Genomic DNA, 25,723 nt, shown 5'->3' with positions numbered 1-25,723 from the left:
GAAGAAAAATAAATTCTCTTGATTGGAAAGAATTAAGGGGAAGAATTTGAAGAGAATTAAGGGAAAAATCTCATTCAATTTTTGTTAAAATATATTTTTCCTAAAATCAACAAGCCTATCCTTGGTTACCATTCATATTTGAGGGGCATGGCTAAGAATCTTCTGGTTAGTAGTCCTTATCCCCCTCCTTGTCACTCTCCATTTGTCCATCAATGCGTTAGTGACTTGTGGATAAGGAAGAAAAATGATTTGACACCCGGAGTCCTCAACACTATTACACACTTCCTCAAACTTCCTCAAAGAAAGTGTTGAAGGATGACACTACTTTAACCTGGTGGATCAAGATTTTGGTCTCTTTTGTGAAGGCATCCACATCGTCATTAATTTCCACTACATCATTACCACCATAGTCTTCCTCATCACTTCTTCTAGCTCGTGGTACACCAAGTTGGATTTGCAACGCTTGGGGAGCGCCACTAGGTGTATCAAGTGAGGAACTATAGGTGCATTTTGTAAACCACTTAAGGCTGAGACTAGCCTGTAGCACAAGTACTCCAGACATTTGACGAAAGCCATAAACACAAGACAGCATTCTAAGTTCATCTTTTCTCACTATATAAGCTACCACAGGGCCTGCAATCAGTGTTTAACACTATAATGACTATCAACAACCGGTAAACTCTTGGATACCAGTATGGCCGCAACAAGTGCCAAATCAGAAGAGCATTAGCATACCATCTGTGCCTTGCTTTCACCATAGACAGAGAAAAAGAAACAGAGACAATCACCTGCTGTGGTATTATTTCATTAGCATATCAGCATGACCTCTCAAGTTGAGTATAAAGGCAAGGATGACGCCTTCATTCCTTGGCATCTTCAGGTAATGGCAAGCTACAAGAGTGCCGAATGCCGATGATTCTTCCTCCAAAGCTTAACAAAATCATGACTATTACAATGTTGAATGTATCCAGTTAAGATCACTCACATCAAACAAGAAAGCCATGTAGCCAAATTAGACGGGGAGTACTGTGAAGTTGTAAACAGCACACTGAGCTTATGTCAGGGTGTCCGAGCTGCAAACTTCTCTAGGGAGCATCATACAATGACGAAGCAACACAATGTGCTGTGAAATCCATTAGCTTCAAAAAGCACTGACAAAGTATGGGCTAGAACCCGCACATGCTCAACGTTAGCAAGGCTATCTTCTCAGTAAGACCCATAAGCCATACAGTCGAGCCCAACAGGCCTTGTGGCATAGGCTATCCTCTCAACAAGGCGTATAGGCCATACAGTTGAGCCCACTGTGTAGGTTATCTTCTCAACAAGGCCCATAAGACATACAGTCGAGCCCAACAGGCCTACGGTGTAGGCTATCTTCTCAACAAAACCTAGAGGCCATTGTTGTGAAATTATTCGCAAGCGGACAAGTCGCACAAGTAATAAAGAATGAGTAGAGTATCGTTCCCACGAGGATATTTTGGCAAATTCAAATTCACAGTCAATTCAAACAATTATTACACTAATTGGCAATGCGAATTGTGATTGTGGTCATTCAAAGCTAAAAAGCAACTGCAAATTCACTAAGTGAATAACAAATTGAACAATTAACTAACAACAAACGACAATTTAATTTCCAAGAAAGTTAAACACTAGGGTTCCTAATTTCACCACCTCTCATCCAATTGAACTCCATTTATTCATTAACTCTCAATTCTCAAATTAGTTGTTGACAATCAATTTCCCACTCTATTCAATGTTCTATTCCTAGATACATCGAATGTGTTTTCAATATAAATCCGGGTTATTCCTAACACTCGGATTAGTACATTGTAAACCCATTAAGATCAATGGAAATTACTTAACAATTGCATAAGTCATAAACCTATATTTCTATGGTTCATTCAACTTATATTTTCTATGGATTCTTGCAACCTTAGGCCTATCCTTCCGGTCTCAACCCAAGCTAAAAATCATTCAAATGGTGATCAAGCATTTGAAAGCAATAAATGTATCCATAGAAAATCAACAACAATAAGAGAGATTAAAGACTAACAATCAAGTTCATTCAACATTCAAAGAGGGGTTCCATTAGGACCCCTAGTTAGAGGATTAGTTCCTCATAATCACGAAATACAACTTGAAATCCATACTAGCAGTCATTTAATACAAGAAATGAGAAGAAATTAGATGAAACCCCTGAAATTCCAGCTTGAGCTCCCCAGGGGCTGCCGTCCAAGCTTGAGAGAATTTCTCCAAAGTTCCAACCCCCCGCAAAACCTAACAACTTATCCCTTTTATACTCCCCATGACCCAGAGTCGTTTATCTCACACTTCTATGTCGTTTTGAGCTGGTCTCCCTTGACTTTAGGTTAATTTCGGACAATTGAAGGCCTCAAAAGTCGCGAGATTACTCTGGCCGATCGATCGGTTTTTGGTCCGATCGATCGGAATTCTCCACTGTCCAATTCAGCTAAATCAGCGTCCGATCGATCGGATATTTGGGCCGATCGATCGGTTTTTTCCTCCGGGTCCAATTTCTTGCTCATTCCTATCCATTAAGCTGCTTTTCTTCCATTTATGCTCCGGAACCTGAAATGTGCAAATAACATTCTTTAAGCAGCATATAATTCGAATTAACTCTTAAACAATGCAAGATTTCATGTAAAAGGATGCACAATTATATGAATATAATTGGCATATCAAATACCCCCACACTTAATCTTTGCTCGTCCTCGAGTAACTCCAGAATCAAGAATGAAAGGAATTTTAAAACTTTCCCACACTCTCAGGAATGAAAGTAATTCAAAGACAAAGGAGAAGCATCAACAAAACTGTAGCTCAGTAATCTTTTATAAAATGTCAAGCAGCCTTAGGATCATAAATCAAACTCTAGCAGAAAACACAGCACATTAAAAAGTTTTTAGCTTCAACTTCAAGCCTCACAGATATTCACTCGCAAGCAAAACCGCACTGAAGTGGCTAAGTGTTTCTCTCAAGTACATGTGGGCGGAATATTATAAACAAGAACTCAGAATTCCCACATGCAATAATGTAATGAAAGCTTAAGAAACAAATGAAATGATCTCATGAATGGATGTCACTTAACCAAGCAATTGACCAACATCCTTATTCACCAACTTGTGTTCAAATCCAAAGCATTCTCAAAATCAAGTGGGACTTTTTAAGCTTGTAATGTAGGGTAAAGGCTAGATGAGAAGGGCAAAGGGTATAGAATTTTGAATTAGTGGAGGATCATTACACAAAGAAATGTCATTCAAATTTTTCTCCATACTTCACTATCTTTCCATTCTTCCATCATTCCCTTTCCTTCACAATCAATTCACAAATATAGTCACATGCAATTGCAATTGGTTTTTTTTTTTTTTTTTTTTTTTTTTTTAAAGACTAACAATCAAATTGCATGCTCCTGTTTCTTCTTTTCTATCTGTCAATACCCCCCCACACTTCTTCCAAAAGAAACTACAACATCCATCCACACTCCCTCAATGACCAAAAGAAATTCAGCATATATCATCCCAATTTTTCATTTAACATAAATAATTCTTCCTCCACAATAAGAAGCATGGAAGTTGGCTATGAATAAAAGGTCAGTGTTTGGCTTCAAAAAGGGTGCAATGGATAGCATGTATAAAATATGATGAAAAAGGTATTTATAGATCCAAAAATGGCCTTACTCTCATTTTTCAAGAACACTATTGAATTTCCCACATGAAAGTGATTTGGATGTAATGTCATTCAATGAGTACTTAGCAAGCAACCGAGATGAAGAATAATGAGATCAAGCAAATATTATAGTGAGCGGAATAAAAACAATAGAGTTGATTTATATCACTCATTGAGAAACGAATGGCTCAAAAACTCACATTGGTTCAAGTCTCCACAATTTGCTAAATAATGGATGTGCACTACCAAAAAGTTTTCAATTTGATCCTTTGGCCACAAGTTTTTGAAAAGCAACAATATCAACTTTCTAAGCATCAATTCATCAATACATCTCCAATGCAATGAACACATCAGTAGTAAGCATCATAGAGGGGGAAAGCAACACTAAAAGTTTCCACAGAAAAAGTTACACTACCATAAAATTCAAAGGTTCTAAAAGAGAAGAAAAACACAATAAAAGGACTAACATAATCTCATAAAAGTTTTCCCTTCCCACCCCCACACTGGATGTGAACACTGTCCTCAGTGTTTCAAACTAGGATTACACAGTAGGGAAGAGAGGAATAAAACAACCTGGGTGATCTCAGAAGGAACGACGCCTGGATGGAAAAGAAACAGTGGATGGCCCCGCAGAAGCAGAAGCAGGTGCAGGAGCGGCTGGCGCAGAAAAAGACTGCATGGACAGCTGGAGTAAAAGAGCAACCATCTCCGACTGCTGAGCACGAATAGCAGCCAGCTGGTCACGTGTCTCTATCTGAAACATCTCAATGGCCTCTAACCGCTCCTCAGTAGAGCGAACATGTGATGGATCAGCCGGACTGGACGGGGGACTGGAATCAGCCGGCTCAGCAGCCGGATCAACAGCTGGAGGGAGATGACCAGTACGCAGATTCCAGTCGGCTGGGGAGAGCTCAGAAAGAAAAGGAGCAGCATCGCCGGTGGCTGGTAGCTGGTGGCCCAAATGGCCGAGCAAACGAGTGATCAACCGGGGAAAGAACAACTGCATCTTTTTCCCCTCACGCACCTCCGTGGTGCAGTGCAGCATGGCGCGCACAAAATAATAGCCAATATCAAACCAGCACTCCTGATGGAAGAAATAAAGTAACTCCAAGGCTGGGCCGCGTCTCTCAGATTTATGGCCATGGGGCCATAAATTTTTCTTTATCATACTGTCAATAACCCATAGGCGGGAGGGGATGGAGCCTCTCGTGGCAGCCTGTCTATTCTTTTGTCGGACAGCTGGATCTGGAACCAATGTGTGGAACATGGTGGTGTGGTCCACCTCTACCGGAGGGCCGACTAGGAGATCCTCTGAATAAGAAGATGGATAGCCAAGAGCATCACATATATCAGCAGTAGTGAATGTATATGAAACTGCTCCTCTGTCACCCTTGGGTATTCTCACAGTGTAATGCTCGGGACCGTCGTCGCCCTCGCGGGAATCAACTGTTCGCAAAGTACGATAAAATGCCCGGATCAAGGTGGGATAAACAACAATCGCGGTCGGAGCATAGTCCCATAAGAAGTCTAACCGGGCGCGATGTAAATAATTCCTGGCCCACAAGTTCAGCTGCTGCATCATGATAGCAATATCAATCCTCCAATCTGGCTCAATACGGGCAGAAGCAAAGTTATCCTCCGATGGTCGCGGACGCGGAGGTGCCAAAGTCTTCTTCTTAGTGCCCCGCGCTCGCTTGGGGGAGGGTGGTGGTGTGGTGGAACCGGACGCCTCAGCTGCCTTGCGTCGTCCCATTCTGCAAAAGACGAAAACAAATGAGAGCACAATGCAAAAATATGGAAAACACAAGGACAACAAGGTCGGATACATCTAACAAGCTCAAGTTCCCACAGGCATCCATTTCAAAATAGTAATATCATTCAAACAAACCCCGCACTTCAAATGTGGAAGACATAATCTCACCCAATACCACACTATCAGAAACTTTGCGCAAAAAATCAATAATGGGCAAATACACACCAAAATCCCTCAATGCACGACCCAACATGATATATATGTATATAATGGAGCAATGGACGTGAGCATACAAAGAAACGTGTGTGAATTTGCAATTTCAAACAAAGAAAAGTGGGTGAGACATTTTACTAAACACGTTAGGCATGAACATGAGAACTTGAGCGCAGGTATATTGCAATAGTGAAGAACAGTTCAAATTGGCAAGAAAACACTCATACAGGTCACTAGAGCATATCAAAATTGGAACGTGATAATTGCAAGCACTCAAACATGGTTGAGACATTTCATCGAACACGTTGTGTGCACAATGAATACAAGTCAAGAACAAAGTGCAAAATAGTCATGGCTTCCCTTGTATCTTAGAAAGAATGATGGAATAAGAGCAAACAAAACATTCAGACACTTTGAATCCATGCTCAATCCATCCATACAGCCAACCTCCCCCAAATCTCCAATTATCAAGAAATATCAACATATGGCAGCACACAATTTCAAAATTTAAATGCGAAGGAAGAGTGAAGGCATCATACCTGAGAGGGAGATGAACCCAAGTGAGAGAAATGAATGAATGAAAGAAAACGTGAAAGAAAACTGATGAAGAAGGGGGAAGAACCGGGCTCGAGTGAGAGAACAAGAGAGAAAAGAGAGAAGGGGTAAGGGCGCGGCGCGGGCTGGGGTCTTTAAAAACCCTGGCCCGCGCGTCCGATCGATCGGACTTAATATCCGATCGATCGGATTTTCCCACGGGTCAATTGGTTACTTACCCGCTCCGATCGATCGGAATTAAATTCCGATCGATCGGATTTTGCCCCTGTCCATATTTGCACAATTCTGCATATCTTGCACCAAAACACTTCCAATCCAACCCAGGCAGTTTTCAAAACAAACAAAACAAATATGTACATGAAAATAAAGCAATGCAAAAGAAATTAGGGAACGAAAGTACCCCGATTGGGTTGCCTCCCAACAAACGCCTAGTTTATAGTCTATGGCCCGACTATGGCTTGCTCATTGTTGTGGATTTTGGAGAGGAAGAGTGACTTTCCCTCCAGAAAATTCAGCTGCATAATAAGGCTTCAATCTCTGCCCATTCACCTTGAATGAAGTTCCCATAGTTTCATGCTGTATCTCAACGGCGCCATGAGGAAACACCGCGGTAACTACAAAAGGTCCGGACCATCGCGATTTGAGCTTGCCCGGAAATAGACGGAGTCTTGAATTGAATAGCAGCACTTGTTGCCCCACCTTGAACTCCTTCCGAACAATATGACTATCATGCCATTTCTTGGTCCGCTCCTTATAGATTTTTGCATTCTCATAAGCATCAAGGCGAATTTCATCAAGCTCATTCAATTGCAATAACCGTTGTTCTCCCGCACTAGCCATGTCAAAATTCAGGAATTTAATAGCCCAAAAGGCTTTGTGCTCCAATTCAACCGGGAGATGACAAGCTTTCCCAAATACCAAGCGGAAGGGAGACATGCCAATAGGAGTTTTGAAAGCTGTACGGTAAGCCCACAAAGCATCATCTAGCTTTAAAGACCAATCCTTCCTTGAGGCATTGACCGTTTTTTCAAGAATTTTCTTCAACTCTCTATTAGAAATCTCCACTTGACCACTTGTTTGAGGATGGTAAGGAGTAGCTACCTTGTGAGTAATGCCATATTTGGCAAGCAATGAATTGAATTGCCGGTTGCAAAAGTGGGTACCCCCATCACTAATAATCGCCCTCGGGGTACCAAATCTTGTAAAAATATTCTTCTTCAAAAACTTCAACACCCTTTTTGAATCATTGGTGGGTAACGCCATGACCTCCACCCATTTAGAAACATAGTCAACCACCACAAGGATATAGTAATTTCCCAAAGAATTAGGGAATGGCCCCATAAAATCTATGCCCCACACATCAAAAAGCTCCACCTCGAGAATATTGGTTAAAGGCATTTGATTTCGATTTGAAATATTCCCAGTACGTTGACATTCATCACAAGCAAGAACAAATGAGTGGGCATCTTTAAACAAAGTAGGCCAATAAAAACCGGATTGCAAGACTTTAGCTGCCGTTTTGTTACCGCCAAAATGACCACCACATGGAAATGAGTGGCAATGCTTCAAGATACTAATCATTTCTTCCTCCGGAACACACCGACGAATAATTTGATCCATACATTGCTTCCATAAGAAAGGCTCCTCCCAATAATAAAACCGAACAAGATAGAGGAATCTTTTCCTTTGAGAATGAGATAAATCCGGAGGAAGGATCTCCTTGGCCAAATAATTTACAAAATCAGCATACCAAGGAGTTGTAGAAGAGTGAATAGCAAACAATTGTTCATCTGGAAATGTTTCTTTGATAGGAATGGTCGCTTCTTCACGCCCATCCAATATTCTAGATAAGTGATCCGCCACCACATTCTCGGATCCCTTTTTATCTCGAATTTTCAAGTCAAATTCTTGTAATAGAAGAATCCATCGAATCAACCTTGGCTTGGCTTCCTTCTTCATTAATAAATAGCGCAAGGCTGCATGATCAGTGTATACAATGACTTTAAAGCCAATCAAGTATGATCGGAACTTGTCAAGAGCAAAGACAACCGCCAAAAGTTCTTTCTCCGTTGTTGTGTAATTGAGTTGAGCATCATTTAGAGTACGACTAGCATAGTAAATAACATACAGAATTTTATTCTTCCTTTGACCGAGAACCGCTCCCATAGCGTAGTCACTAGCATCACACATGAGCTCAAATGGAATGTTCCAATCCGGAGAAGTGATAATAGAGGCTGTAGTAAGCCTTTCCTTGAGAGTGGTATAGGCTTCCAAGCACTCCTTTGTAAAATGAAACTTAACATCTTTCAACAATAATTCACACAAAGGCTTTGTGATTTTTGAAAAATCCTTGATGAAACGCCTATAGAAGCCCGCATGCCCCAAGAAACTTCTCACCTCTTTAACCGAAGTTGGTGGAGGGAGTTTCTCAATAAGTTCAATTTTAGCTCTGTCCACTTCAATGCCCTTTTGAGAAATTCGATGCCCTAAGACTATCCCTTCTTGCACCATGAAATGGCATTTCTCCCAATTGAGCACTAAATTAGTCTCTTCACATCTTTGGAGCACCATAGATAAATTTTTCAAACAAGAGTCAAATGATGAGCCAAAAACAAAAAAATCATCCATGAATACCTCAATTGTGTGCTCCACCATATCACTGAAAATACTCATCATACATCGTTGAAAGGTGGCCGGCGCATTACATAAGCCGAAAGGCATCCTTTTATAAGCAAAAGTGCCAAAAGGACAAGTAAAAGTGGTCTTTTCTTGGTCTTCCAGAGCAATGGGGATTTGATTGTACCCCGAATAACCATCCAAGAAGCAATAATAAGAATATCCCGAAAGCCTCTCTAGCATTTGATCAATAAAGGGTAAAGGAAAGTGATCCTTCCTAGTGGCATTGTTGAGCTTCCTATAATCAATCCAAACTCGCCAACCGGTCGTAGTCCGGGTGGGAATCAATTCATGCTTCTCATTCTTCACCACTGTGATTCCACCCTTTTTGGGAACTACTTGCACCGGACTTACCCAAGAACTATCTGAAATAGGGTAAATAATTCCTGCATCAAGAAGTTTTAAAATTTCAGCTTTTACTACATCTTTCATATTGGGATTTAGTCGGCGTTGATGTTCCACCGAAGACTTGTAATCCTCCTCCATTAGAATACGATGCATACACATAGTGGGGCTGATTCCCCGAATATCTGCTATTGTCCACCCCAAAGCCATTTTGTGCTCCCTTAATACTCTTAAAAGTTTGTCCTCTTCTTCCGTATTCAACTTCGAAGAGATAATAACCGGCAAGGTAGTAGAATTCCCCAAGTAAGCATACCGAAGATGGGACGGAAGAGGTTTCAAGGTGAGTGTTGGAGCTTCTATGATACTTGGTTGTGGCCTTGAAGACAAGACACCAAGCGGTTCAAATCCCTGGAATCTTCTTGGTTTAGCCTCTTGCATCGATTCTAACCAGTTCATAAACTCCACCATTTCATCATCACCATATTCGAGAGCATCTCCATTCACCAAACAAGACTCAAGAGGGTCTTGGCAAGAATTTATGGAATAAGTATGAGCCAAGATATGGTCCACCGAGTCTACGCAAAGACAAGATTCCTCGTCATTCGGGTACTTGGTAGTGTCAAACACTTTGAACGTGACTTCTTCATCCGCAATTCTCAATACCAAAGTACCTTGTTCCACATCAATAAGAGTCCTCCCCGTACGCAAGAAAGGTCTCCCCAAAATAATTGGAGTATTAGAATCTTCTTCCATATCAAGAATCACAAAATCGACCGGAAAAACCAATTTGTCTACTTTGACAAGAACATCTTCAATAATACCACGAGGATGCTTAATAGATCGATCCGCCATGATAAGAGACATTGTAGTGGGGCTGATTTCATGCAAGCCAATGAGCTTGGCTATCGATAGTGGCATTAAATTGATACTAGCTCCCAAATCACATAGTGCCCTTTCAATCACTGTACTGCCAATAGTGCGAGGAATGGTGAAACTTCCTGGATCTTTCTTCTTAATTGGAAGCTTTTGCTGCACTATGGCACTACATTCCTCCGTCAACTGGACACTCTCATAATCCTTCAACCTCCGCTTCTTAGAAAGAATCTCCTTCATAAACTTGGCATAGCTGGGCATCTGCTCCAAAGCTTCTGCAAAAGGTATGTTTATCTGTAATTTCTTGAACACATCAAGAAACTTTGAGAATTGAGAATCCTTCTTGGTGTTTTTCAACCTTTGTGGAAAAGGAATTGGAGGTACATATGCTTTAACTGGAGGTGCTGGCAATGAACTATCAGGCCAATCCAATTCAACTGCATACCGGGACTGCACATCCTTGCTTTTCTGCACATTTTCAACACTTTCATTTTGGTCTGCAGTGGTCCGATCGATCGGATTTTTCTCTTGTCTCATTTTCAACTTCAGTTCGAATAGAGCTCCGATCGATCGGATTTGGACTCTGTTCTTCCTCAACTGCATTTTTCTGCAATTCTGCATCTTTCAATTTTTCTGCTTTTTCAGCATCGAGATCAGCAGCAGTTTTCACTAGATTCCCATTCCGTAAGGTAATAGCATAACAATGATCTTTACCTTTCGGATTCACTTCCGTTTGGCTAGGGAGTTCCCCTTTTTCTCTTGATGATAGAGCATTAGCTAGCTGCCCCACTTGTATTTCAAGATTTCTAATGGATGCCCCTTGATTCTGAATCATTGATGCTTGAGTTTGTAATGCAGAATCAGTCTTGCTAATGAAATTGTTGGTGTTGTTGGCTAATGCCTCCATACTTCCGGCCATTTTAGCAAACATTTCATCGATATCCCTCCTTTTCTCTTGTGGCTGAATTTGTTGAGGGGGGGGTTTTGCACATTTTTATTGTTGCTCCAAGAGAAGTTTGGATGATTCCGAAACCCCGGATTATAGAAGTTTGAGTATGGATCATTTCTAGGCCGACTGTAATATCCACCTCCAATAGCATTAACTTGCTCACCTTGAGACGAAGATGCATTAGTGATCAAGCATTCTCCGGTTTGATGGTTAGTACTACAACAATAATCACAAGACATATGAGAAGGTGTGCTTTGCATAGCATGTACTCCTTGAGCTTGATTTAGTGTCAATGCCTCAATCTTCTTTGCCATTATAGCCAAGGTAGACATAACTTCATCATCTCTAAAACTTCCTCCTTGCTTTGGATTCCCCCTTTCCGAAGACCAAGAGTTAGTGGTTTTGGCCACTTTTTCCAGTAATTCTCTAGCCTCCTCTTGATTCTTGGTCATGAATGAACCTCCCGCAGCTGCATTAATAGTTTCCTTAGTATGCATGCTCAACCCATTATAAAAAGGCTTGGTACACTACCCATTCCGGGGGGCCATGATTTGGGCAACTTCGAATAATTCCTTTAAAGCGTTCCCAAGCCTCATAAAATGATTCAAAATCCTTTTGGGCAAAAGACATGATATCCGCCCTAATTAGCACCGCCTTGCTTGGAGGAAAGAATTTCGTCAAGAATTGCTCCGCCATCTCATCCCAAGTGGTGATAGAGTTGGGAGGCAATGACATCAACCATCCCTTAGCCTTGTCCCTCAAAGAAAATGGGAATAACCTCAACAAGATAGCATCCTTAGAAGCTCCGTTAATCCCAAAAGTAGTGCACACATGCAAAAAAGAGCGAAGATGAATGTTGGGCTCTTCATTAGGAAGACCATGGAAAACCACTAAATTAGAGATAATGTTGATGATAGCCGGCTTGATCTCAAAATTAGTAGCATTGATAGGGGGATAGCGGATGCTTGAAGGATTTGTGTCCCAAGTAGGCCTAGCACAATCCTCGAGAGAGCGAGGATCAAATTGCCTAGGAGGACCTTCAACCTCATCATCACCATGTCTTACATTAACACCTCCACCATTACCATTGCCACCATTCACATTTACAGCTCCACCAAGATCACCAAGATTTCCCCTTCCTTGATTGTCCCCAAAGCCTTCCATTTGATTATTAATAAGCTCTCGTCTAAGATTGTGAAGAGTCCTTTCAATCTCCAAATCAATAGCAATTAATTCTGGATTAGAAGAACGTGTTCCCAAGCTCATACAAGAGCAAAGAATTTCTGCAGAAAATTAAAAACCGAATTAGCACAAAAATTACCTAAATTGACACAAAAATAAAAATTTGCCTCAATCCCCGGCAACGGCGCCAAAACCTTGTTGTGAAATTATTTGCAAGCGGACAAGTCGCACAAGTAATAAAGAATGAGTAGAGTATCGTTCCCACGAGGATATTTTGGCAAATTCAAATTCACAGTCAATTCAAACAATTATTACACTAATTGGCAATGCGAATTGTGATTGTGGTCATTCAAAGCTAAAAAGCAACTGCAAATTCACTAAGTGAATAACAAATTGAACAATTAACTAACAACAAACGACAATTTAATTTCCAAGAAAGTTAAACACTAGGGTTCCTAATTTCACCACCTCTCATCCAATTGAACTCCATTGATTCATTAACTCTCAATTCTCAAATTAGTTGTTGACAATCAATTTCCCACTCTATTCAATGTTCTATTCCTAGATACATCGAATGTGTTTTCAATATAAATCCGGGTTATTCCTAACACTCGGATTAGTACATTGTAAACCCATTAAGATCAATGGAAATTACTTAACAATTGCATAAGTCATAAACCTATATTTCTATGGTTCATTCAACTTATGTTTTCTATGGATTCTTGCAACCTTAGGCCTATCCTTCCGGTCTCAACCCAAGCTAAAAATCATTCAAATGGTGATCAAGCATTTGAAAGCAATAAATGTATCCATAGAAAATCAACAACAATAAGAGAGATTAAAGACTAACAATCAAGTTCATTCAACATTCAAAGAGGGGTTCCATTAGGACCCCTAGTTAGAGGATTAGTTCCTCATAATCACAAAATACAACTTGAAATCCATACTAGCAGTCATTTAATACAAGAAATGAGAAGAAATTAGATGAAACCCCTGAAATTCCAGCTTGAGCTCCCCAGGGGCTGCCGTTCAAGCTTGAGAGAATTTCTCCAAAGTTCCAACCCCCCGCAAAACCTAACAACTTATCCCTTTTATACTCCCCACGACCCAGAGTCGTTTATCTCACACTTCTATGTCGTTTTGAGCTGGTCTCCCTTGACTTTAGGTTAATTTCGGACAATTGAAGGCCTCAAAAGTCGCAAGATTACTCTGGCCGATCGATCGGTTTTTGGTCCGATCGATCGGAATTCTCCACTGTCCAATTCAGCTAAATCAGCGTCCGATCGATCGGATATTTGGGCCGATCGATCGGTTTTTCCCTCCGGGTCCAATTTCTTGCTCATTCCTATCCATTAAGCTGCTTTTCTTCCATTTATGCTCCGGAACCTGAAATGTGCAAATAACATTCTTTAAGCAGTATATAATTCGAATTAACTCTTAAACAATGCAAGATTTCATGTAAAAGGATGCACAATTATATGAATATAATTGGCATATCAGCCATACAATCGAGCCCAACATGCCCACAGCCTGGGCTATCTTCTCAGCGAGGCCCATAGATCATACAATCGAGCTACAGGGCTACAATTAACTCAGCGAAGGTCCATGGCCTCTACTGCCAATCCACTGTCCCATGGCCCAGGAAGCTTCTTCACCCGCCCATGATCTAGCCAAGGCCCAATGCCCGCCAACTCAACGCCCACATACCAATGGTGGGTCACGTGAGTCAAAGGCCTATAAATATAAGAGGTCTCGCCAAATTAAAAGGATCCAACTTTTGGAGATATCTTGCTCTCTTTCTTTAAACCCTCTCACTATAAATCTCTCAGTCATATAACTGACTCGATCGTCGGAGTTTCTCCAGCCAGCATCACACTGGTGTCAAAGCCTCACGATTCGTTTCTAGGGTGAGGGAGGCCATGATTTCAATTTATTCGTACAATGATATTGTGTTTTTTTGGTTAATTTGGTATGGAAAAGTAGTGAATGACCACCACAAAATGGGTTGTTTAAATATTGTGTGGATAGGTGTTTGGGCTAAAGCCACACCCACAATTTTGAGAGATGTTTCCCAAAATGGTCTCCAATCTTTTTTTTTTTTGGGATGAAAATTACAAAAAAAAAAAACCATACTTTCAATTCAAGTAAAATTAATATAGACCTGAAAATACTCAAGTACAAACTAATTGAACTTTCATAAAATTTAAAAAAAAAAGAGAACATTTAAAGAAAGACAATAGTACGCTATATATATAGTACATAATACATATTACTAACAATGTTATAAACACTAATTGATGAGACTGGTAAACCAATATCAATTTGGACAAGACATTATCAACGCATTACAATAAAATTTGAGAACATCAAGTTGTTGGGGTATCCTTTACTACTATGTCTTCCAATGTGTTCTTACCACAACTTTCTAGGGCAAAAATTGTACCACTTTTTGATGGTATATCCATGTATTAACATGGTATACAAATCTTGATCACATTGAGAGACCCACTACATATACTATACACAAAATGTACAATTTAATTATGTGGAGTAAATGAGGCTCATGCTATTGGTACATAGGTGGGGTAAGATCAATAAATAATTAAGACTTTGATATTAGCTGTACAAAGTGCAACACAACTCATGAGGAAAACAAAGGGTCCGTTTGGGAGTACTTTGTATTTTGGTGTTGTGAGGTGAGGTGCTGTGGGATAAAAAATTGTGGTGATGTGAGGTGAGTTCTGTTAACAAAAAGCGTTTGGCGTGTCAAAAAAAATTGTAGTGAGGTGATGTGAGTTGATGTGCAGTTTAGCGTTTGGATGTGCGGTGAGGTGAGTTGATGTGTAGTTTATAAAATTTATCTGATTTTAATTATAAATAATTTTGTGAAGTTAGTTTAGTCAATTAATGTTTGTTATATGATGATTTATTTTCTTAAAAAATAAAATATTAGTTTAGTTTATATCACTAATATATATTTTACATTAATATATCCTAATAATATCAAAAATCGATGCTTCCAGTTCCAGATGAATGAAAATAAACCAAAAACAAAAATCAAAACCACAAAAACTTAAAACAAAACCAGAGAAATTAAAAACCATTGGCGATTCCCTTCCGCCTTCAACCTCCTTGACCCTTCCTACTCACTCCAAAACCATCGGCGATTTCCCCAACCACTCGACGGGACGTTCAAGTTTCATATCTCTCTCCACTTAACAATCAAAACCAGCAAATCAAAACCAGAGGACTTTTTTAGAGTGAGCCTAGAGTTGATTGAGTGGGCTTTGGGATATTCTTGGATAATTTCTTGGTGAGTTTGAACAAATTGCAGCTGTTCTTTATCTGCAGATCTTTCGACGATGGCAAATGTGTAAATAGCAGTTTATTTTTTAACGCCGAAATTGAGTGTTCCGTGTTTTTTTAAGTGAACCTCCGTTTTGAAGAACTCCGGTAATCCTCAAAGTTGCTCCTAGGTGCTTCGACTGTGGATGAGAATTCGCGCATTGCTTTTTGGATGAACGAGTAACCAAACGCGTAAAATGTCGAAACGGAGGGTTAAAACGCAAATTGTTGTTCCCCAAACGGGCCCAAAATCTCAGTAGTTTTTATAGTCCTGTTTTGGAGAATCTGACTAAAACAAGTATCGTCCCTCCCATAGATGACAGTTGTGGGGTGCAAAATTTTAATGCAATTGCTTGTGTAGATGAATGAACTCAATTTCAATGAATTAATGAATGTATTTAAATTGGCAGTTGTTGCCATGATAGTCCAATAATTGTTCAATACAATAATTACATACTGTAAGCACTGACATAAATTAAAAAAAAAAAAAAAAAAACCTTAATTCATTTATGTATCTGGAGAAGATTGAAACAGCACAAAATGCATGCTTTAATATTGCTGATATTTTTGTATTGTAATATGCATTAAATGTAGTACCCATATGTCATGCATAAATTTATATACATATATATAGCTTCCATCAACTTTATTAGAAATTAATTTCCCAAATCCTTCTCTATAATAAATTAAATGATAAAATATAAATTTTATATTCTTCTAGAATATAAAGTAGATGGCTACCACAATAAAAAAAAAAAACAGAGTAAAATAACAGAAATGAATTTAATTTACAAACGTGTATGCCATTTTTATTCATTAATGGCACAATAAATTTGAATGCCACCGTTTATTTGATGGGATACTGGAGATATAAACAAGTTGAGTATGAAAATGACTAAAACAATCAATAATTAATTAATTAACGTAATTAATAAGAAACTGATAAATACCTTCCTCTCCTTTTAAAAAAAATGACATTATTCATGCATGGTATATGTCTGTGTGTGCATGTATGTATATGTTATCATTGTCATTTACTGTAAAATCAACATCTTCAGTATCTATGTGAATTGTCTCGATGGCAAGTTAATTTAAAGTTCTATTAGGTAAGAAGAACACAGTCTAACCGTAAGGAGAGAACCTTATCTTTACGGAGTCGTGGGTTCAATTTCTACCGAGTTTGCCTGCACATATAATAACCAAACCACAAAAAGCGTTAGGTGGAGGGACAGTTGAGATAATTATTGGGGGAAGGTTCCATTGTTGCATAGAAAAGCCAATACAATCCCTCACTTGCTCTCCAAGTCAGTTTCCAGGACTTCAAATTTGCCAAATAAAAATTCCCTTCCCTTTCAATACACAATAACATGTCTCACCCAATACACCAAGCCAGTGAAAACAGTCCATACGGAGACCTTACTAGGGAAGAATTCTACAAAAAGCACCAAATCTTCCATCAACACAATTTCATGCTTAACCACAAAGGCATGAACATTTTCACCCAATCATGGCGCCTGGACTGTACTACTTCCCACCTCAAAGGCCTAGTAGCCATGGTCCACGGCTACAATTCTGAGAGTAGTTGGCTCTCGGAGCTATCGGCAATAGCTATAGCCAAAGCTGGATTCTTAGTTTGTGCACTTGACTTGCAAGGGCATGGTTACTCAGATGGGTTACCTGGTCACATCCCAAGAATTGAACCTATTGTGACAGATTGTGTACAATTTTTTGACACAATGAAGTCCAACTACCCTAAACTACCAGCATTTTTGTATGGGGAGTCACTAGGAGGTGCAATTTCTATGCTAGTGTGTCTGGCACAGAAAGGTGAATGGGATGGTTTGATTTTGAGCGGCTCAATGTGTGGGATTTCGTCGAAATTCAAGCCTATTTGGCCATTGGAGAAATTACTACCAGTGGCTGCACTATTTGCACCTACTTGGAGAATTGTGGTATCCAAGCCCTTGGCAAGCCGGTCATACAGAGAGGAGTGGAAGAGAAGGTTAGTAGCGAAAAACCCTAATCGCCGGAGATTTGGGAAACCTCCGGCTGCTACAGCATTGGAGTTTCTGAGGGTCTGTGAGTATGTAAGGAGGCATTGCCATGAAATTGACGTTCCATTGTTAATGGTGCATGGTGAGGATGATACAGTATGCGACTCTAACTCAGCTAGGTTTGTGCATGAGTCAGTTGCAAGTAAGGACAAAACCTTGAAGATCTTCCCTGGTATGTGGCACATGTTGATCGGTGAGCCTAAGGAGAATGTGGAGCTTGTTTTTGGGACTATTTTATCATGGTTGGGTAACAAAGCAGCCAAAGCTAAAACAGGGGTAGTCAATCCTTCTCTCTCTCTTGAAGTCCATCTCTAAAATTGGATTCAAACCAATTGATTTTGGAAGGACCACCCACTAGTACTTTCCTTTATTTCCTTTTTTTTCTATAGATTTGTCTGGATCAAAACCAGACATAACTCATAATATGTGCTGTTTAGGTATGTGTTACTGATTATGTAAACAATGGTATGTCTTTGCATAGTCTGATGCTCATATAAGGAGGGAAAGAATCCCAAAATTATCTTTACTTAAGCAATAAAAACCTAAATTGAAAGCTTGTTATGAAAAATTTCGTTTCTTGTAAGTGAAATAGTTCAATTGATGAGCAGTCATATGGTAAGTAAATAAGTTGATATGATCAACCATGCCTCTGTTTATGGAAAAGCTACACAAGGACTTTGTTAGGGTTATACAAGCAGACTTACCTTTCACTTGATGTATCCTTGTAGGTGCTGAAGCTTTTGGGATATGAATCACCCTGAGTCCCTGACCTACATGTATTAAATAACAATGAATGAGAATAAATGCATGGTGTGAATAGCAAATGGGAGTGCATGCTCTGCATATCAAGGATACTTCAATGCTAGTGCCCATGCAATTTATGTTCTACACTTCTACAAGAGCATCGAGGCTCTCCATGCTTATGTAATCTATTGGGTGGCCATGCATTTCTTCAAACTAACCTTCTCTGGGTATCTCCTCCGGGATGAGCCGATTGGGGGGGGGGGGAAATGTTAGAAATTCTCTACATCTAAACCGTTGGTTGATGATATGGACACGTGTTTCACATTTATTGGTACTGGTTGTACCTACCCAACATCCTCATGCACATAATCTAGAAGGCCATACACTTATTCTAATGAATGCAGTTCTTATGTCAGAGCAATATCACATACAGCCATACAGGTTTACTATGAGGAAGTTAAGCTGAAACTTAAAAAGGTACAAGGAATCTAAATCAAGATGGTATGACAGCTAATGCAAATGCTGACCAGTCATCTAATGACAATCAACAATAAATATATGTGGACCACGCATACTTAATACTCACATGGGGTAGTTGATCATGTACTACTGATGGTGGTCTCTCACCTACGTTATCAATTGGTGCTGCACTTGTGTATTCAAAATTTAGGATCATGCCATAAACATGTATGCCAACTCCTATTGAATAACAATAGAAGTGCATTAGATGGTTATGAAGTCCCTTCACAATCAACACCAGGCAGTTTCTGTCATTCCTGTTTAGATCAAAGGAGAGAGAAATGAACAGACAACTGATAAATTTAGCAAACAAATCTAAAGAGACAACCAGAAAGTTTACTTTCAAGAGATGTTTCCAAAGGCTGTAGATCATAAACTTTTTGAGCTTGATTAATCAAATAATTAATAACTGTTAACATCCAAGGATGGGCTGAGTTCTAAGTTAAGCTCTGATAACCTTAGCTCATTCGCAAATGACAGTGTGTTGTAACCTTGTCAATTTTATAGCCATCAGAAGTTATCGTCGTTTTAACTTGCAAAGACAAGCCATAAATCAATGAGCTTCCATAAAAACTATCATTTTAGGGCAGTATGTATCAGGCCATCTCACTTAAAGGAGCAAAGATAAGTGAGACACACCATATGCTGAAAGAAGCTTAGCTCTTGGGAAAAACTTGATGGCATCTCTTATACACCCAGAGAAAAATCTTAAGATGTAGTATTAGGCAGCTAAAACCATAAATATGATAGGTAGTAAAAGCAATATGGTGAGTTTCAAAGGAAAACAGAGTTATGCATCTTAGGCAGGGCATTGGTACTAAGCTGTCCAAGTGTTTTAAAGTGAATATAACAGGCATTTACATGGACATTTAAACCTTAAACTAAAACAAATATAGCTGTAGCAAAATCTTCCATGACTATCGAGGTTGGACATCATTAGTTCATGCTGAGAAATGCATTCCTACAGTTGATAACACAAAAGTAGAATATTCCAAGAATTATCAATTACAAAGGGTTCAGTACTTCAGTTAATCCATCTTGTAATCTGTTCATATATTGATTGGGGGCATAGATAACTCTCCAGCCAGGCAAAAATAACATAACTTCTTAATATTTGTCCCCACATTCCAGATTGGACCGAATCCTCTACCTGATCAAGGAAAGTAAACTGGCCATTATTGCAAGGGACGGTGATTAAAGAAGTCACATGGTATTGCTCTATGCCTTCAAGGGCTGATTTAGCCTCAAATTTGGGTATTAAGACATGGCAACCTCCAAGCAGTAGGATGGTCATGGCAGATGACAAACTGCCAATATGGCAAAGTGCAGTATGCAGACAAACCTACAACAATTGAAAAATTCATTTCTCCATTAAGCAGTATCTTAGTGAAACTCTGCTGCATACATCATCCTCACTGTAACCAACAATGACAATTTTTGCTAAGTATTGTATGATCAAAGCTGAATGGCTTATGGTAACTCCTTTCGACTTTCCAGTGGTTGCTACAGCCAAGAAACCATTAGCCAAAACTTGATGTACCCTGGAAAGTTGCTGTCAAGTTAAATCTCTTTTGAGGAAGAAACTTGAACATATGGAAAAACTGATGAATTACATTGTAGCATTATTTTAGTTTCTAATAATGTTTCTCTTCTGTAACTTCACATAGATTCAGCATTCAAGTGATTGTTTGAGTAACACATAAATCAACTATATCCAAAGAAGTCAGGAAAAATCAAGTTGAGAGAAAATTATTCAGATGAAGCCAGCACTGCACCGTTTTCGGCATGAATCTTTGACAAATTAAAAATCCTAGCAAGTGTTCCTGTGACAGAACATCATTCTGAAAATTTAAGCTCTGTTTTTTTTGTTGTTCAAGTAATTCACACATCTTCAATCAAAATGATGAAAGTGCTGAATTTATGGAGTATAAATTTACGGCGATGCTTTTGAAAACTAATTAAATCACCCATTGCTTATAGATAAACCAAAAAAGGGGAAAATTTTGAGATACACAAAACTGCCCTATGAAGACATCATCAGGAAAATATATCAAATAAGCTATAGTTTATACCTGAAGTGAAGCATATTATAACAGTGCCCTCAGGTGCCCATGAATAATTTGGTGGTTCATTTTCCACATAATGCTGCATTGCTGCTTGAGTTTTGCAATAGTTAATATTGCAAAAATTATGAACAAACAATGATACTACTACAAGCAAATAAACAAGTGAACGTGTTGCTCATCAAATACCTCTAAACTACAATCTCCAGATGTCAATAAAATTACTTACCATTCCACTTACAGGAAGAACTTGAAGAAGGCCAGTCCACTTTAATGAATTTATGGCACTATCCTCGAGCTCTGAATATCAGTAGCTAGAGCTCTCATCAGTTCACTGGCCTTGTAGTCAACATTGCTACTTTTGCCTCCTCAAAGCTCCGCAAGTTAAAAGTGAATCACAGCATCAGTGCAATAAGATGAGGCAGAAAAAAATGTTCGATAGTTTACTGAAATAAAGTTCAGGGATGATGCTCTTTTCTATTTGATATACAAAGATATCAGCCAACTCAAGTCAAGGGCTCGCAATTCCTCCCAAGCATTGACAAACAAAAATAAATCATATTTCCAGGCACTTACCTAATTTATATTTGAAGAAACGTCTAATGGTCTCAAATCCACTAGTTCAAACTCAGTTGACATAGTATTATATGTTAATCTTTTTGTCACACTTCTCCTAACTTAAACTAACAAGACTGAAGCCATTCAGTAGTTAACATACATGCACACTGCAATAATATTAAATCTATACTCATCAAAGTTTCATAATTCAAATATTAGAGAATCACTCTTTCAAATATTTATTATTTCATCTGGACTTGAACAATCAAATTCTTATGATTCAATAATTCATGTAATAGTTTTGTAATCCTCTGTACAGAAATCAGCTATCACAGGAAGCTTTGTTGGGTTTAATTGATACCCATAGAGAAAGATACCCTAAACCCTAAACTGTTAAGAACTCGAATAAAGATATTGGTTTTCCACTGCACTAAAGACTGCATTTTTAGTATGTTTTGCTGACAAAAGAGATCAATTAGGGCAACTGAATTGTAAATGATGTACTACCTAACCACTCCAAGTACCAATCACTGAAGCAAAATCAAATGCAACCATCAAAACAATGAAAACATACAGAATTCAACATTTCTTTCAAACCTATTGAAAGCAGAGATTGGCAACGACAAATAAGAAAATGGTGAGTGGAGCTTTTTGAAAAAGGTGGTCCACCACCGACAAAAGTCATTGAGCACAAGAGACGACACCGTTTATCTGCATCTCACAACATGAACTAATAATTATGTCTTCTGTTCAACTCAGTATAACTTCACTTCCTTCAATTCCCTCAACCCGTCTCTGAACAGCTCAATTCGCTATGGCATCCGCAACAGTGATGGTCCTGGTCGCCTTCTGCGTGCCGTTGATTTCGATCATGATCATTGGAGAGCTCTCGAGTGCGCGAGAACTACGACCGTCCAATCACGGGCTACAGAACCAAGGGTTCCAGCAGCTGGCGCCGGAGGAATCGCCGGAGATGAAAGAATTCTTCAGAGCGTCGTCACCCGACGTGGCATTGCCGAGCGCAATGAATTCATACAATTCGACGCCTTGGACGATCGGCGATGGAGGTGGAGATGGAGGAGGCGGAAAGGATCACGTGAGGCACGTGCTGGTGGTTGCGAGCTTGGTGTGTGGGGTCATAGGTGTGACGTTATTGGTTGCTTCCATATTAATCTATCTGTTTAGGTTTAAATTAAACAGACCAAAAACCTAAATTAATTTTGTTGGTATTGATTTCAAAATCCTATTGTAAATAATTTAATTTTTAGATTTATAATTAATATTAAATTTTTCTTTTTCTTTTCCATATTTATTGTTTCTCTCTGTAGCTTGTCCTGGGGTAAGTTGGATTTCTTGAGATTGATTTTTTTTCCCTGATTCTTTTAATTTTGTAATTATTTTTGTTTGTTTTTATATTCCAAGTGATATTTTTTCATTTTAATTTTATATTTCACGGTGGTAAAATTATGAATTATCATGAAATTAATCGGAATCAAAACGAGAATAACTTGATAATTGAAATTCGGAACATTCAATGACCAAATTTTCTGACAACAACATTGCAAACACCACTATACCTATCCTACTTTTTTTCCCGTCATGTTATGCTTTGTTTGGGTTCACTTTTTATCATATTCGCTATGGATGGTATTCCTATTCCTCTCATTTTTCTTTGTTCTATTTCAAGGCAAAAAACTTCTAGGAAAAAAAAATCCAGTAATCATTGTATTTATAATTTATTAATTACAGTCACAAACAGCATATACCCTTGAAGATATTTTATTTTCTGATTACAAGCAAATTTATTAAATTTTAGGAATGATTAAATCCAGCTCAACTTTGCATGGCAGGAGTTCTTTAAGTTAACTAATTAGTTAATAAAATCATAGGTTTTTGTTCCAGTTATCATGACCCCGAAAAGAAAAAAAGTAAAATTAACATGTAGCATACTAGCATCTAGAAAAGTAGTTTTTTCAGATAATTAATAGTTATGTATTTTTCTGTTGGTTTATATTTATGATATGATCATCCAACCCAATTTTAACCATTTGGGTGTTAGTGTAATTGGTGAATCTCTCTAGGCCAAACCGTATGGATTTGGGAGGTCATAAGTTCGATTCCCACAGAAAGCGATATTATTGTGGCTACGTGTTGGACTTTAGCCTAACTTACCATATCGTTATATGAGAAATTTTTGTGTGCGCACGTCAATATGGCATGAGTTTAAACTCATAGCGGATGAGTTCAAGTTCAATTCCACATTGAGCAATATCATTATGGCCACACGTTGGACTTTGACCTTACTTATCATATCGTTAGCCTTGGAAAATTTTGTGCGCGCAAGCATGATGGCTCGAGTTAAGGCTCATATCGAATGTTTAAAAGACAAGTTTGTACAGTGTCGTTATCGGATAAAAAAAAAAAAAAAAAAAAAAGAGTAATGAGTGTGTCAACAGAGACGGAAACTTTTATGTATTCAACAGAATTTAATAAGAGATGACAACAGAAGTAATGAAGGACCAAAATCATGGTGGTTCTGATCTCAATGTGCGTGGAGGGTATTTCCAATGTCAATGACAAATCTGTAATGGACATCTCCCATTTTGAGCCTCTCCATGGCTTGGTTCACATAATCCATTGAAACAACTTCAACATCTGCAATTATTTCTTTCTCTGCTGCAAAATCTATCATCTCTTGTGTCTCCTTCATTCCTCCTCCTGAACTTCCTCCAATCCCCTTCCTCCCTGCATCATTTTTACTATTTGATTCTCATAATGATCAATCTATATATATATATATATATATATATATTAATTTTGGTAACTTCTGTTATTTACCAACAAGCAGAGGCACAACATTCACTTCCACTGGTTTGTCCAAACTTGATGCACTCAACAGTATTAGCTTCCCATCTGTGTTCAACAGGTCCACTAATGGCATCAATGGATGTGCTGCAGAAACTGTGTCCAGAATGCCATCCAACTCCCCCACACTAGCCTACATACACATTAAACGAGATCAAAATCGTCGAGGATATTTGTAAATTGACTTTCAATTATTACTTATCGCTATTTTATAAGCTAACTTATAAGCTGTGAGATAAGCTGTCATGTGGTGAGTTTTTTTTACCTGCATTTGCTCCGAGTCATGGCTCAATATAAAGTGATCAGCTTTAAGGTGCTGGATTGCTTCCTCCCTTTTCCTCTCAGAAGTACTGATTACAGTCACCTTCATCCCAAAAGCCTTAGCAAACTTGACTGCTACATGCCCTAATCCTCCAAGACCAACCACACCAACATGCATTCCTGGCTTGTCAAGTCCAAAGTATTTCATGGGGCTAAAAACAGTAATCCCAGCGCAAAGTAGCGGGACTGCGCCTTCTAATGGCAGAGTATCCGGGATTTGGACCACGAAATGCTCGTTAACAACGTAAATATCCGAGAATCCGCCATAGTTTTTGTTGGTATCACCATTGAACATTGCTGTTGTGTATGTGGTTATGGCTTTAGGACAGTAGTTTTCTAAGTTTTCCTTGCAGTGCTTGCATTTACCACATGAGTCTACAAAGCAACCCACACCTGCTTTGTCTCCAAGCTTGAATTTTTGCACTTTGTCACCCACTTGGGTCACTACACCCACAATTTCATGCCTGTAATTAATTAATTCAGAACAAATTTAGCGCCTGGAATTGGACAAACAAAGCCAATAATAATAAATCAAATGGCTAATTGACTAAAAAAACTTACCCAGGAACAACAGGGTAGAGAGAGATTCCAAACTCATTTCTAACTACATGTAGGTCAGAATGGCAAATCCCACAATAAAGTATCTTGATTGTTACATCAAAGTCTCCATTAGTCCTAAAAACAAAAGGAAATAACTAAAGTTTAGCAAATCAAAGATATGCAGATAGACCGTTGTTTCCATGACTTGAACCTGTGATCGATGTTGTTTCATACTAAGCACGTAAATGTAAACAATAATAATACCTTCTATGGAAATGGAAGGGAGAGAGGATTCCTGAAGGGTCCCTGGCTGCCCAACCAAATGTCTCTTGGTTTTGTTCTTTCTCTAGTAATTCTGACATTTTCAACAGTTTTTGATGGATTTGGGATATGTTGTATGGGTTTAATGAATCTACCAAATCATGCAACCTTATATAATAAGAGTTTCAGAAGGCAGGGATAGAAAAGTCTTTGGCGGCTGCCC

General features: G+C 38.9%; 4 protein-coding genes and 1 non-coding gene across 8 annotated transcripts; 3 read left to right on the top strand and 2 right to left on the bottom strand.

Annotated features, from left to right (window-relative positions):
• Positions 1 to 4,267: 4,267 nt before the first annotated feature.
• LOC119988008 lies at positions 4,268 to 13,787 on the bottom strand. Its single transcript, XM_038832919.1, has 9 exons — positions 13,737 to 13,787; positions 10,171 to 10,315; positions 9,385 to 9,897; positions 8,694 to 8,943; positions 7,871 to 8,579; positions 6,722 to 7,573; positions 6,424 to 6,512; positions 6,190 to 6,276; positions 4,268 to 5,438 (listed from the first exon to the last, which is right to left on the bottom strand). The coding sequence occupies exons 1-9, from the start codon at positions 13,785 to 13,787 to the stop codon at positions 4,268 to 4,270; spliced, it is 3,867 nt and encodes a 1,288-aa protein (XP_038688847.1).
• LOC119990265 lies at positions 11,590 to 11,699 on the top strand. The gene has a single exon (XR_005465992.1). It is a non-coding gene; the product is annotated as a small nucleolar RNA R71 (small nucleolar RNA).
• A 2,240-nt stretch (positions 13,788 to 16,027) lies between the features above and the next one.
• Positions 16,028 to 18,395, top strand: LOC119988082 (caffeoylshikimate esterase-like). Its single transcript, XM_038832992.1, has one exon. The coding sequence runs from the start codon at positions 16,943 to 16,945 to the stop codon at positions 17,942 to 17,944; it is 1,002 nt and encodes a 333-aa protein (XP_038688920.1). The 5' UTR covers positions 16,028 to 16,942; the 3' UTR covers positions 17,945 to 18,395.
• Positions 18,396 to 18,960: 565 nt separating this feature from the next.
• On the top strand, positions 18,961 to 22,894 carry LOC119988083. The gene has a single exon (XM_038832993.1). It carries the CDS (start codon positions 22,328 to 22,330, stop codon positions 22,724 to 22,726), a length of 399 nt encoding a protein of 132 aa, XP_038688921.1. The 5' UTR covers positions 18,961 to 22,327; the 3' UTR covers positions 22,727 to 22,894.
• A 1,064-nt stretch (positions 22,895 to 23,958) lies between these two features.
• LOC119989495 (probable mannitol dehydrogenase) lies at positions 23,959 to 25,705 on the bottom strand. 4 transcript variants are annotated; one of them, XR_005465820.1, is made up of 6 exons: positions 25,504 to 25,671; positions 25,261 to 25,374; positions 24,644 to 25,163; positions 24,352 to 24,506; positions 24,055 to 24,258; positions 23,959 to 24,021 (listed from the first exon to the last, which is right to left on the bottom strand). XR_005465820.1 is itself a non-coding variant. In XM_038835065.1 (6 exons), exons 1-5 carry the CDS (start codon positions 25,599 to 25,601, stop codon positions 24,056 to 24,058), a joined length of 1,104 nt encoding a protein of 367 aa, XP_038690993.1. In that variant the 5' UTR covers positions 25,602 to 25,705; the 3' UTR covers positions 23,959 to 24,021; position 24,055. The 4 variants fall into 4 exon arrangements, 3 of the variants coding, with proteins under 3 accessions (XP_038690993.1, XP_038690994.1, XP_038690995.1); XM_038835065.1 differs by having other exon boundaries at positions 24,055 to 24,272; positions 25,504 to 25,705; XM_038835066.1 differs by having other exon boundaries at positions 24,352 to 24,511; positions 25,504 to 25,659.
• Positions 25,706 to 25,723: the final 18 nt, after the last annotated feature.

This window comes from Tripterygium wilfordii, chromosome 21 (genome assembly GCF_013401445.1).
Source record: "Tripterygium wilfordii isolate XIE 37 chromosome 21, ASM1340144v1, whole genome shotgun sequence".
NCBI classification, from domain to species: Eukaryota; Viridiplantae; Streptophyta; class Magnoliopsida; order Celastrales; family Celastraceae; genus Tripterygium; species Tripterygium wilfordii.
The sequence above is the reverse complement of the archived record's forward strand: the minus strand, read 5'-3'. Positions and strand labels throughout refer to the sequence as shown.